Below are 14350 nucleotides of genomic sequence, written 5' to 3'. Positions count from 1 at the left end.
TCTGCGGCTCCCAGGCGTGTGAGCTGCCGCTGCCCCTCCTGGGGCAGGGTCAGGGCCCTGTGCCCTGGCGGTGGCTCACATGCCCGGGAGCCACGGAGCCCGAGCATGGTGAGGGGGCAGCCGGGGGGTGCATGGGGGGCCGGCACCCACATGCATCCGCTGCAGCCTGTAGGAGCCCCCGGGGGGGTGGTGGCAGGCTGCAGCCTGAGCAGGAGGGGTGGGGGTGTGGCTGCTCCCCGCTAGCCGCGCTGCCGCCTTTGTAGGGCTGCTGCCCCCCTGTGCCGTGCCGGCTCCTCCATGGCTGGGGCTCGCTGCCCCCGCAAGCCGATGCTCTGGCTCTCTGATGCCTCCGGAAGGAGCTCCTCCCTGCCGAGCTGCTGCAGCAGCCCAACCCCGGCAAAGCCAGTGAGTGGACTCAGGGCGGGGGCCACCGGGGTGGGGTGCGGTGCGGTGGGGTGGGCTCGGAGGGGAGCTGTGCACCTTCCAGGGGAGTTCAGGGGGCAGAGAGGGGCAAACCTGGTCTGGGGAGCAGCCCCTGGGCACGGCTGGCCCCTGGGGTCTATAAAGGCTCATTGGGATTTGCCCCTCAATGAACCGATGTGCAGGGGGGGGAGGGGTGCAAGGTAGAAGTTTCGCCTAGGGCGCAAAATATCCTTGCACCGGTATGTGCATGCGAATGGCAAGAGCATTTCCACTCTCAGTTGCTGAGAGTCTGGGATACTCCTTTTTCACAGAGAGCCAAAAGTTTTCCAGTGCTTTTCTTTTGGATCCCATCAGCTGGGTACAATCACTTGACAGCTCTGACTCTATTTCTTTGTCAGCAAGAGGGAGATGTGTAGCTGCCAAATCTGCACATAAAGGGTTTCTAACCCAATCAACCTCCTCGGCTGGTTAGCCACGAAACTTCTCTGATAACTCTTGATGGAGATTTTTCAGGTGATTGGAGACAACTTCATCAATGTGTTTGTAGTCAAGTTGATAGTCTTCTGTGAATTCACTGAGGCACTGGAAACCGTCTGCATTTCTTTCTTCATATTTCTCTCTCCACAGAGTGGGCTTCTTCAGGAATTCAGAAATCTTGTCACCAAGCAACAAGATGTTGCTGTTCATTCCTTGGAGTGAAGTGTTGAGATAGTTTAATTTCTCAAAAATGTCTACGAGACAGCAAAGACTCGAGAGCTGTCTTTCATTGGTTAAGTTTTCAGCCAGTGCAGGGTTGTGTTCTGACAGGAAGAGATGGAGTTCATTCTTGAGACTGATGACATGGTGAAGCACCTTCCCTTGGGACAACCATCTGACTTCCGTATGCAGAAGGAGCTTGTCCTATTGAGAGCCCATTTCATTGTACAGAATAGAAAAGAGCCAGCTTTTAAAAGGACTTGCTTTTACAAAATTCACAATTTGCACTGCATCATTCAAAACCTTGTTTGCTTCAGGTTCCAGTTTTTTAGCAGCCAGAGCCTCACAGTGTGTCATGCAGTGCGTGAATTTAATGTGGGGTGCAATGCTGAGTACTTCCCTTCTGAAGCTCTTCTTGGGACCCACCATCGCAGCTCTGCCATCAGTACACAGGCCAATGCAATTAGATCATGACAAGCCATGTGCTCTCAAGAATTCATTCACAAGATTGAAGATGTCTTCTCCCATACTTTGCCCCTCATGTGGTTTGCAGAACAGCATATGTTCCAGAATTTCAGCCTCCTAGCACTACCTGACAAACACGAGTTGAGCCAAATTTGCGATATCAGTGCTCTCATCAAGTCGTATGGCAAACTTTGTGCTTTTTTTAACTCGAGTCAAAAGTTGCAATTTGATAGCTTCGGAAAGTTCATTAATCTGCCTGCTCACTGTATAAAAGTGATATTAACAAAGTTTCTTCGCTCCCCCACCAGAAAACCTTTGGTCCTGCTGGGTTGGGGGTGCACCCCAAATTTGCACACCATTACCCTTTAAATAGTTTATTAAAGGATTATCTGCAAGCAGTGTTTTTGGGTATGTCTACACCCAGCCGCCGAACTAGCGGCTGGGAATCGAAGTTCTGGGTTCGACTTATCGCGTCTTGTCTGGACGCGATAAGTCGAACCAGGAAGTGATCGCCGTCGACTGCGGTACTCAAGCTAGACGAGAGGAGTACCGCGGCGTCGACGGGGGAACCGCGGCGTCGACGGGGGAGCCTGCCTGCCGCGTGTGGACCGAGGTAAGTTCGAACTAAGGTACTTTGAACTTCAGCTACGTTGTTCACGTAGCTGAAGTTGCGTACCTTAGTTCGAATTGGGGGGTAAGTGTAGACCAAGCCTTTGGTGTGAGATCTAAAGTGTAGTTGACCTGGAGAAAGTGACTGATCCTTTGAGACTGTGATTAATCTAAATATTGCTGTGATCCTTGGTGTAAGCAGGGCCGGCTCCAGGCACCAGCCCACCAAGCATGTGCTTGGGGCGGTGCCTGGAGGGGGGCGGCGCGGCGGGGCGCTCCGGCCCGAGAGCGGGGCCGCGACCGGCTCGCCGCTCTCCCCGCGGCGCTCCGGCCGGTCGGGGAGAGCGGGGCCCTGGCCGGGCTCGCCGCCCTCCTCCCGGCGCTCCGGCCGGTCGGGGAGAGCGGAGAGCCGTGGCGGGCTCGCCGCCCTCCCCCCGGTGCTCTGGCCGCCGGGGAGAGCGAAGAGCCCCGGCCGGGCTCTCTGCCCTCCTCCTGGTGCTCTGGCCACCGGGGGCTCTCCGCCCTGCTCCCGGCGCTCTGGCCACCGGGGAGAGCGGAGAGCCCCAGCCGGGCTCTCCGCCCTGCTCCCGGCGCTCTGGCCTCTGGGGAGAGCGGAGAGCCCCAGCCGGGCTCTCTGCCCTGCTCCCGGCGCTCTGGCCGCTGGGGAGAGCGGAGAGCCCCAGCCGGGCTCTCCACCCTCCTCCCGGCGCTCCAGCAGGTCGGGGATTGCGGGCCCGCGGCTGGGCTCGGCGCCCTCCCCTGCCACGCTGAGGGGGGTGGGGGTGGGGCGGCCGGTGGCTTTTTTGCCTAGGGCGGCAAAAAAGCCAGAGCCGGCCCTGGGTGTAAGGAATCATCTACCACAAAGGTAGGTTTGCCTAGGTGACAAGATAGGTCAGAGTACCCAAGGGAACTGCCTGACTCCATTGTAAGGCTGTTATAGTGCCTGAGGCATTTACACTTGATAATTAATTGCTAAAATCTAAGTATAGAATTCACAGCCAATTTGGGGCTTGTGCTTTGAGTCTTCCCTGAGGCTGGTACTCACACTCTTGAGTCACTGCAGATCAGCTTGAAAAAAGTAACTAAAAAATACAAATGCAAAATGAAACGAAAATTGATTATTTAGATTCATAGATTCATAGATTCTAGGACTGGAAGGGACCTCGAGAGGTCATCGAGTCCAGTCCCCTGCCCGCATGACTGATAAAACTTTACACCTATATATACCTTCCATCAAATGATTCCAAAACATGTTATGAATTAGCTGATTGTGTCTCACAGCTCTCCCTCCACTCCCTTGCAGGAACACAACCCCATAAGGTGGGTACTGTATTTACTATTCTCATTTTACAGATGGGAATACTGAGGAAGAGAAAAGTTAATGGCACCAATTTCAAACTTGGGTATGTAAAGCCAGATGCCTAAAACAAACCTACATTTATTCACCTGAACCATTTTCTGCCAGACTAGTAGAACTGGAAACTGGAGGGCTGGCAAGGTCCCTGTCTTAAGGAGCTTACACACAAATATACAATAAAAGAAAGATAAGGGTTGATATTTTCAAAATAGTCTAAGGGATTTAGACATGTGTCTGCCACTAAAATTAATGTCTACATCACCTAGAGAGCATTGAAAAATGTAACTATGATCTCTGCCCTGAGGAGCTTATACGTTAATAAAAAAACACTTATGAACCAGCAACTCAGCTGGTGGAGATTGGACTTCTATGGAACTACATTGATTAACACCAGCTATGTTAATCCTATGTGTTAACACCAGACAAAAGGAAAGAAGACTGAAAGTATAACAAGAGTTATGATGAAGACCAGGCAGGTCATATTTACTTAAAAGTACACAGTCCCAAAGGGCTGATTCATTTCAGTAAGGCTTCTGAATACCAAAACCATACAAAATAAATCCCTTTCAGTGCTGACGTTTTAGAATATAAATTCTTTGATGAAGAAATAATTAGTGGCTCAAACCCCATTGTAGAAAAGAAGAAATTCCTCTATAGCTGGGCAACTATGATGGCATTGATAGGAGTTAGGGACAATGATCAATAGCTTTCATTGTTCCTCATCAGATGAATCCACACGGTGATTAGGAAGGATGGTCCACTGGTTAGGGTACTAACCTAGGACTTGGAGACTGGGATTCGGTTCCCTGCTTCACTACAAACTTCTTGCAAGTCACTTGGGCAAGTCACTTAGCCTCTCTGTCGTTTAGTTGCCCATCTGTAGAAATGGGGATGATGGTCATATCGCCTCGCCTCACAGGGGCATTATGAGGATAAGATTGTGAAGTACTTCGAGATCTACTGCTGAAAAAACACTATATAAGAGCTACTTGTGATTATTAGCTCTTTTCAAACCATTTTAAATACATAATATGTGTAACATTGTCACAACTCTTTATTCTATGTCTAAAATATGTAAATACCACTGGGGTGTGATAGAGAATTTTATTTCTAAAGGACAGTATAATAACTTTTTAAAAAATGTGCACTTCATTGCTATTATAATATGCATCAATAGTCATAACTTTTATTCACCATCCAAGTAGCTGAGTCCCTCTAGTGGCATAAATTCAGCATTTTAGTAACATTCCATTTAAAAAATCCAATTATATCAGTAGATTCAATGCTAGCACTTTTTGAGGCTCTCTAAAGGACTACTGTAACCTGATCTTGGGACAGACACTGTGCACATCCATATTAATAAGCATAAATTGATTTATAGCCATGTGGCAGCAAGTATAGGTGCACTGGAAGAGACAGAAAATTCAGAGAATGAGTGATATTGATATTCTAGGACTCTAATTGCTTTAAATAAGAGACACAGTGTCAGGAGTAACGTAATGCCCAGGGTAGCCAATAGGGATATAGGCTTATAAAAAAATGTATCGTGAGCAAGGAGCGAAGTATGTTAAGTGCATTGATCTCTGCTTATCTTGTAAATACACATCGCTCTCACTCTCTCTCTCATGGATATTTGGAAGACAGGAATCTAAGGCACCAAAACCAAGCTGGCATCCACAGGAAAATCAAATGGCATGAAAAACCCACAACAGTAAGTATTCACTGTATTAGATGTTTATTAAACTGTATGGATTTAATAGCAAATAAAAGAGAGAACTTTAATGGATATTTGTTGCAGCTGATCTCTCTTAAGAACCATTTAACGGAACGCAGCCTCTTGAGATTTGTAATTTCACCTTTGCCTTTCCAGATGACTGTTTATTATCCATGTGGTGGCAATCTCTGGACAGTGAGTAATCCATTCATTATCAAGGCTGACTGAGAGTAAATGTGTGTGCAGCAATGACTCCTTAACCCTGCTGACAGCAAACTACAAAGAAGGAAAATGATGAATCCGGATAATTTAACCTCCCTAAGCTTCCTCTCAGCAATTCATAGCAACGCTAGCAATTTATTCTCAGGGCTCCAGTTTGTTCAGTCTTTCAAGCCACTCATCATCCCATGCTACTCCCTGGTGGTTTTTGTTGGCATCATTGGGAATTATCTCCTCATTTATGTCATCTGCAAGACGAAAAAAATGCACAATGTCACCAACTTCCTGGTCGGCAATCTGGCTTTCTCAGACATGCTTATGTGTGCAACCTGCGTGCCCCTGACTCTGGCATATGCCTTTGAGCCCCGGGGATGGGTTTATGGACGCTTCATGTGTTATTTTGTGTTCTTAATGCAACCGGTCACTGTGTTTGTGTCTGTCTTCACCTTGACTGTCATAGCTGTGGACAGATACTATGCCATGGTGTATCCTCTCCGGAGGAGACTCACTATATCAATCTGTGCTTATATTCTGGCTGCGATTTGGCTGCTGAGTTGCATCTTGGCTGCCCCAGCCTTGGTCCACACCTATCATGCCGAGTTCCCAGAACTGGACTTCTCCATCTGTGAAGAGTTTTGGTTCCATATGAAGAGGGACCACTTAACGTATGCCTACAGCACTCTCATCATCACATATGTACTGCCGTTAATTGTCATCTCCTTGTCCTATCTGCGGATCTCTGTCAAACTGAAAAATCGAGTGGTTCCGGGAAACATCACCCAGGGCCAAGCTGAGTGGGACAGGGCTAGGAGGAGGAAAACCTTTCGCTTGCTGGTCCTGGTGGTGGCTGCCTTTGGAGTCTGCTGGCTCCCTCTGCACATCTTTAATGTGATAAAAGACATGGATATTAACCTAATAGATAAACAGTATTTCAACCTCATCCAGCTGCTGTGCCACTGGTTTGCTATGATGTCTGCCTGCACCAATGCCTTCCTTTATGCCTGGCTACATGACAGCTTCAGAGGGGAATTGAAGAAGATGTTTGCCTGGAGGAAGAAGAAGATTGGACCTGCCACTAACTGCATTATGGCCAGTGTGATGCTATAAGTGTGTGTGTGTGTGTGTGTGTGTGATTCAGTTACAATGCATTTCCTTTCCAGTGATGAGTGTAAAGCTATGTCTACACTAGAGAACTTACAGCTGCACGGCTGTAAGATCTCTCATGTAGCCGCTCTATGCAGATGGGAGAGAGCTCTCCTGTTGACATAATTAATCCACTCCCCAATGAGAAGTAGTAGCTATGTCAGCAGGAGAAGCTCTACCACCGACATAGCACTGTGCACGCTACCACTGACGCCGGCGTAACTTGTGTGGCTCATAGGGGTGGAATATTCACACCCCTGAGCAACATAAGTGGTAGTGTAGATCTAGCCTTAGTCTTTCCTATTGTTATTGATGACCAGGTTGTATGTTCCTCCAATGTGTTACCCTCAGGACTTGACTGTGGCAATCCAGGGCCCCAAGTGCAGCCTCACATGTAACATCTGTGGCCCCAACCCCACCAGGGTAGCAGAGGTGACATCTAAGAGCCCTGTGCTGTCATGGCAAGTCCCCACACCAGATACAGAGCCTTCTGCTGGGTTGTCGGGGGGATTCAATCCTGATCAGTCTCCCACTCTGCATAACCTCTACTGTGGCCCCACCCTCTGCTTAAGATGATGGTAGTGGGGGCCATGCATACAAGACTACACTGGTGAGGAGGCAGGGGGTCCCTTTACCCAAATGAAAAGCCTTCTGCTGGGGTGCTGAATGTGGCCATGTTACAAAAAATGCTTTTCTTTTAAAAATGGTTGACAGCAGAACCATATGCAATGTTACAGTGACACCACTGCTATATACAGAGATAAGATCACCTTCCTATTCATTGCTCCCCTGCTTATGCACCCAAGGATTACATTAGCCCTTTTTGCCACAGCATTGTACTGGGAGCTCACATTCAGTTGTTTGTCCACCATAACCCCTAAATCCTTTTCAGAGTCCTTCCAGAATAGAGTCCCATATTTTGCAGGTATTGCCTGCATTCCTTGTTCCTAGGTTGGATTGTTGCATGCCATTGTTTTGTTGGGACAAAATGACCATCTGTGACATGGAAGCCTACTGGTGGTTCACTACTCTGTCAGCTACTCTTGTCAGGCCTGAGGTACTCACTACACCAAAACACTAGTCATAAGCTGTATCTGAAAGGTGTCATGTAAGATATCATATGTAAACAGTTAACACTGGTCCTAAAAATCACTGCGTGGTGTATATACAGGGTGTGCACAAAGAGTTATACATATTTGCTAGAATCAGTCTTACCATTTGTTTTGCAAGCTATGCATAAGTCTAGTCTGCCCTTGGCAATGGAAAGTATATTTTCTTGGCTGACCAGCCAGGTTGTCAGGCAGAGACAATGAAAGTACATTTACATATAAGGTAAACAAAACTATCTAGCTCACAGGTTGGGGAGAAGATAACATGGCATTTACACCCCAGCAGGTCAGGGAAATTTTGTCTGGGCTTGTTTTTCAAAGAATACATTTCAGAGATTTAATGAACTATAAAAAGAATGGGAGAGAACCCCATAGTTATCTTTCATCTGAGGAGTCAAAGAAACCGAGTGCTTTGAGCTCTGTGTGTTGGGTCCTGGCTAAAGAACAGGCCAGCCATGCTGGAAGACTGACTGTCATGAGAAAAACCTCTTTGAACAAAATGCTCTAGTTTGCTGAGTTTCAGTCTTGAAAGCATTTTTACTTTTGTTTGTTTGTAACCATTTCTATCCTTATTCCTTATATTGGTATCACTTAAAACTATGTCCTTTTGTTAATAAACTTGTTTACCATAAATCAACTCAGTGCTTTAATGTATCAGCAAACTTGATAAGGTTTTTGGGTGTTACAGTAAGGAGACTGCACACTGCAGAGAAAGACATTGTTGGGGAGAACTTGGGGCTGGAATGTTGGTTGAGGTCCCTCTGCAAGGAACAACTGGGCGATGGAATCAGGGTGAGGCTGTTGTGCTGTGAGCAAGGTGCTGGTATCAGGGCTCTGAGACAAAGCTGCAAGGCTCAGAGGCATCTAGGGTCACAGGGCAGGCGGTGACACAACCCCTTACTGGGCTGGGGTGAACCCCAAAGCGTCACACCATACTATTCAGAGACAAAAAGAACGAGGAGTACTTGTGGCACCTTAGAGACTAACAAATTTATTTGAGCATAAGCTTTCGTGGGCTAAAACCCACTTCATCGGATGCATGCAGTGGAAAATACAGTAGGAAGATATATATATATATACACAGAGAACATGAAAAAATGGGTGTTGCCATACCAACTGTAACGAGAGTAATTAATTAAGGTGAGCTATTAGGTGAGCTATTTTCAGCAGGAGAAAAGAAACTTTTGTAGTGATAATCAGGATGGCCCACCAGGAGACAGACACCTTAGCACTCCCCCCTCTGTCCTTAGCACAAGGAGTATGAGACAAGTGTAAGGAGAGGTAATTATAAGTGCTTAAACATATAGAGAGTTCATACTATCAAACAAATTCATAACTTGTACATAGATTCCCCAAATTGTCAGCGTGTGTTTGTTGCATTCGCAATTTAAGCAAATGTCCCTAGCTTGAAAGTTACATTTGAAATCCATTATCATTTTGGGTTTTGAGAGGCGTATACTGAATTGTAAAAGTACTTGTATGATCATTTGAATGATGCAGGTAGATGTATTCAATTTGCATAACTACGCCTAGCTACTGACTTGTCCACAGGACTGGATAAGTTATTTTCCTAACCGGACATGGTGACCTACACATATAGTGCTATCAAGAGTTTTTGATAGTAAAGATTTTCTTCCTCTCTCTCGTTCTCACAAGCACACACGGGTGGTGGTGGGTGGGAGGGTGCAGGGAAGACGTGACAGCAAAGTCTTCAGCTGTTCCTGAAACTAATTCTTATGCCAGGTGATCACATTGGGCTAGACTGTGATCTCAGTTTCACTGATATAAACCTGGACTGACTTCAGCGATGATTTACACGGTTGTACTGTAAATGAAACGTGTTTCCTTCCTGTTGCTTCTGGAAGGTTTGTGAGACATGCAAGAATGCATCTTGGCATCAGGGAACAAAACAAAACAAAAGTGAGTCGTCAAGTGTCCCGTTGTGCTGCCAGCCTTTATTTAAAGGTTTATTTTTATAGTTCATTAAAGAGACAAGAAACCAATTCTGAAGAGTGGTTTTTTTTGTTTTTTTTTGGTTTGGGGGTGGGGGTGAAGACTCCAAAAGACAAAACAGTAGGACAAAAATAAAAAAATAGGAAACAAACTATATTTTGTGAGCTTTTGGCATTTGTTTGGAGACTTGTTTGAATTAAGAATGTATATAAATTATGTGGGAGAAACGAACTCCACTCTCAGGTTGGAAGCAACAAAATCAGAAACAGCTTTATTCGGGACATGCAATTGCAAGGGAAGAACACAGCTGACAGAGCATCTTTGCCTCAGTTTCTCCAAAGTATAAGCAAAATTACACAAGCATCTTTGTGACGTGCATTAATTAAAAACTTCTGCATTTTATTGAGGCTATTGGCTATCTATTCCAGTATTTTCTCACTTTCTCTTCTCACACATCATTATCTCAAGGCTAAATCACACTGACTATTCTGCTGTTTTCCACTTGCTTCTGACGTGAGCCCTGCTTCTACAGGTCTCGTAATATCACAGCTAAGACTTGATAGAACAGTTGCTCTGTCTCTGACACTTAAATGGCTGCACTTAAACCCTCTCTTTCTTTCCCTGCTTCCACAATCACTGAGCACTACCAAAAAAAAAAAAAAAAAAAAAAAAAAAAAAAAAAAAAAGTCAGTTTTTTTTTTTTTTTAAAAGAATTTCACTCACCAGTCAAGCTTGCAGTCATATCACCTCAGGCTGTGATCTCATCAGATTCCAAAAGCTAAGAACGACCAGGCAACATCATGAATCAGGCTCCAAAACCAAAACCAAACCAAAATCAAGAGATTGGCTTTAAAATTGTGAGTTTAAAATGATTGCATCTGGGTTTCTTTTTCTTTGCCATGTGGTTTTTGAGATGAAGTCCAGCTGGAGAGCCTGGCCCCTAGAGGAGAAAGGGGGCATGACGCATCTGGACAATAACCCTCTGAAGGCACCATAGCAACTCAGCTGGATACAATTTAACATTGAACTGACCCCCAAAGAAGTGTTTCAATTCAATTCAACAAAGTTTTTCAGTTCAGGCTGACCCAAAAAGAAACAAAAAATAGTTTGTTTATATTCTCCCACTGGAAATTGAAAATTGTAGGCAGTAGTGATAATGGCACATTCCTGACAGTTTTAGATTGGCCACAATTAGATTGGCTACGGAATGCGAGTATGTCAATGATTTGAGACTATTTCCTCTTCTTTCTCTCCTACTCCATCACCTTATTCCCCACCACTTCAGTTCCTGACTAGGGTGGAGAGGAAAAAGAGAGAGAAAAGGGAGTCCTCATTACAGTCACTATAATAGCGTATTGCTTCTTTTCTGATTTGCTCTTCCTCGTCTGCCACTGGTTCTGAGTATTCGTAGGCCCAACTTGACTTAGCCACATGCATCCATTTTTATGGTATTCTCAATGAAGTCTGTATATTCTCAAGCTCTAACGTATCTGGGGAATTGAGTTACCCTGACTAATATAGCTATTTTATTCTGATGATACACACATCTGAAATTTCTGTGCCGTGCCTTCCCTTACTTAGAGGCACCTCTCACAATTTTGTCAAGTACCAGACATCACTGATCTTCTTGCCTCTATTTAAAGGGCCTTTCTACTGCTGCGAGGATGCAAGTGTCTCTTTTCAGAGCCTAGAATTATTTCTGAACTGTGCTTGTTATGTGTGCGTGGAGCTATACAGCCATCTGAGTTACTGCAGGAACATTCACCCTTCAGTAAAACACATGGGCTCAAACAGAGACCAAGAGAACATAATGTGAAATAGGTGTAATGGCATTAGGAAATGCGATCATTAGTGCGTAATTGGATGACTAACACATACAAGCATGACTACAGTGTCTATAAAATAAAGCTACTGACAGTTTAACAGAGACTACAGGCATTGCATAATGTACAAAGCAGAGGCGAGAGCCAACAGGGCCGTGCCCTCCGGCACTCCTGCACAGGGGACAACCAGAATGCTGCAGCCTGCCCTGCCCAAATTCATGGGAACCCCTATGCCCTGGCTGGCAGTGCTGAACAACTCAGATGTCAGTGGGTGGGCTGTAGCATGGCCAGGACTCGACCTCACTCCAGTCCACCAGCAAGCACCACAAGGTTAGTGTTGGGTGTGAGAAGTGGGGGAGGAACAATCAGCATCTTTCCTACTTTTGTAGCATCTACCACCAGTGAGTGCTTTCCTCCCAACACCCGTGGAGACATCACACCTTAACCTGGACTCTGTCCTATTCTTCTCTTAGGGCCTGACTTCAGTGGGCTTTAGACCAGACCCTTATTGCACATGATTTTTCAATCCCGGAGGTTGCAGAATGGCCCAGCAATGCTTCTCCTCAGTGTTAGCCACCAAGGATTATCCCACTTACCAAAACTGCCTAAAACAGGGGAGAGTTTGGACATTTTTTGGACAGTGTAATAGGGTACTGGCCCTGTTAGGCAGTCCGAGAAGCCAGTGACCCCATTCCAGCTCTCTGGGATAACTGAAGCAGTTATTGGGAGAGAGGAAGGTGATCCTGGGGAGCTGTCAGTGTCTGGGAGAGGGAAAGTATAAAGTCATCCAGACCATTGTTCCTTTAAGGGTCTGGGACTGACCAGGAGCCTTGTAGAGTGGACTGGGCAAAGTTCCCCTCCCTGCCATCCAGTGCAGACTGGTGTCTGGGATTATTAGGCCCACCTAATAAGGCTAGGGAGGATTAAGGGGATGTTCCGGTGAGTGGGCTGATGGCTCAAAAGGAAGCTCCAAGCCTAGATAGGGAAAGCTGGTGAAAGTGTCAGAACCCGCAGGACTGGAATCTAGGCCAATGGGCGTTCTAGGTGACCAACATGTCCACATTGCCACCAGCAGCTCAGGCCAAGTTTTCCTAGGGAACCCTGTGAAGCTAGACGCTGCAGGAAGTACCGCCCAGTGAGGCTTGAGTGGCAGCCCCCTTACAGCCCACTGATTGGCCCACGCTTGTATATAAACCAGGAAACCAGCACAGGGAGCTGTCTGAGCAGTGATGTAGGTTATCTGCTTCCTTCTACTCCAGACCTTGCCTTGCTGTGAACGCCAGTTCCATACCCAACAATGCTACTTGCCTCCTGTCTGCAACTTCATGCCTGACTCTGACTTCCTGGTATCCTGACCTGGCTTGACTGGCTGCTACTATCTACTAACTGCAATTTGTAACTGATCCATGCACACACCCTGCCTGTGGCCTGGCCCTGGTAGGAAGGTGCTGATGGGGGGGAAAAATCAGCTAGCACACAGTTCCAGGAAGGGGTTACTAAACTTGAGAGGTGAGTTACAGGGCAGGGAGTCCAGAAATTAAAGCCACAGTCCCAAGGCAGGAGGACTGTGGGACCTGAGACTTGAGTGAGTTTGTGGGCTGGGAAAGCCAGAACATAAAGCCATAGTCCCAAGAATGAGGACAGTCGGACCCTAAACTTGATGAGTGAGCAGAAAGCTGAATGATATCAAATAAATTAGACCCCAGGAGAGGGGGAACATTCTTTCACAAACACTGGCTCTGGTGGGATTATTCTGCAGAGCTGTGAGGGAAACTGAGGCAGGGTGCCTGCAGGTCTCCCCAAGGTCATGAGGACAGGAATTATGGCACTGTCCATTATATAAATGGCACCTTTAGAAATACACAGATTGAAAGATTCCTCAAAGACCGATTGATGAACTGCATTCAGAGTGACCCCAAGAATCGCTGCCTAAATCATTGTTTTCACTAATATTCATAGTAATACATAACAAGATTTAGACACACGCAGGACATGTCTCTTAATCCAGTTATGCAAACATTATTTAAAATAACCATGTGAAATGTGTTTGCTAGTCTGAACTGATCTCAGGGAATTCCCCATGGTTTACCAAAGGGCCAAGGCTCTTCAGTAGAGTGGGGGTTTGAGGTGTATCTTTAATTACAATTTAAGAAATAGTTGCATACTTTGATTTTTATGAAGCGGTATAGCTATAAACTTAGTTGACCTATTTATTGTCCTAGTAAAATTTTTTGTTTTGTTTTATTTTCTAATTCAGGGAATGGCAGGACAGCTCCTTTGCATCACTAGAGCAATGTTACAGCATGAGCTGCTGTAGCGCAAAATGTTGCATTTTTTTTTTAGTTATGCTTCCATTTTGACTTATCCAGTTATTTATTATACGTACTGTGGCATCTGATTGTCTCAGCAGAGGTTTCAACTTCCCAGCTAGGATTCTGGTTGTTCACTGACTCTGGTTCTGCATCTAAATGGTGCTGTAAGTACATGTTTAGAACTCCATGCTATTTACAACCACAAGAATTGCTTCTAAGACTTCTTTCAGCACTATGTGACTCAGAGTGGCTTTGGCAGACAATCCAAGCATTACCATCTTGCTTGGGTGTTTACAGAACTGGCTGAGTGATATTTTTTATGCCAATTTTCAGACATCAAATGTTTTAGACAACAATACACTTCTGAGAGTATGTGTGGAGACAGGTCTAAATTGTCATATTTGGAGCTGGATTGATCTGGATCCAGACCCGAACTTCTGCAAAGTATGAGGTGGGAGAAAGGCTCAAACTGGAAAACCATTTCCAAAGCCCCACCTACAGTACTGAAATCAATGGCAAAATTCCAT

The 14350-nt window shown here is 45.9% G+C and overlaps 1 protein-coding gene across 1 annotated transcript; it reads left to right on the top strand.

Moving 5' to 3' along the window:
• The first annotated feature begins 5552 nt into the window (after positions 1 to 5552).
• On the top strand, positions 5553 to 6590 carry PRLHR (prolactin releasing hormone receptor). The gene has a single exon (XM_065408548.1). It carries the CDS (start codon positions 5556 to 5558, stop codon positions 6588 to 6590), a length of 1035 nt encoding a protein of 344 aa, XP_065264620.1. The 5' UTR covers positions 5553 to 5555.
• Positions 6591 to 14350: the final 7760 nt, after the last annotated feature.

This window comes from Emys orbicularis, chromosome 7 (assembly GCF_028017835.1).
Source record: "Emys orbicularis isolate rEmyOrb1 chromosome 7, rEmyOrb1.hap1, whole genome shotgun sequence".
NCBI lineage: Eukaryota > Metazoa > Chordata > Testudines > Emydidae > Emys > Emys orbicularis.
Note: the sequence above shows the minus strand (reverse complement) of the source record. Positions and strands in the feature narration are given on the sequence as shown.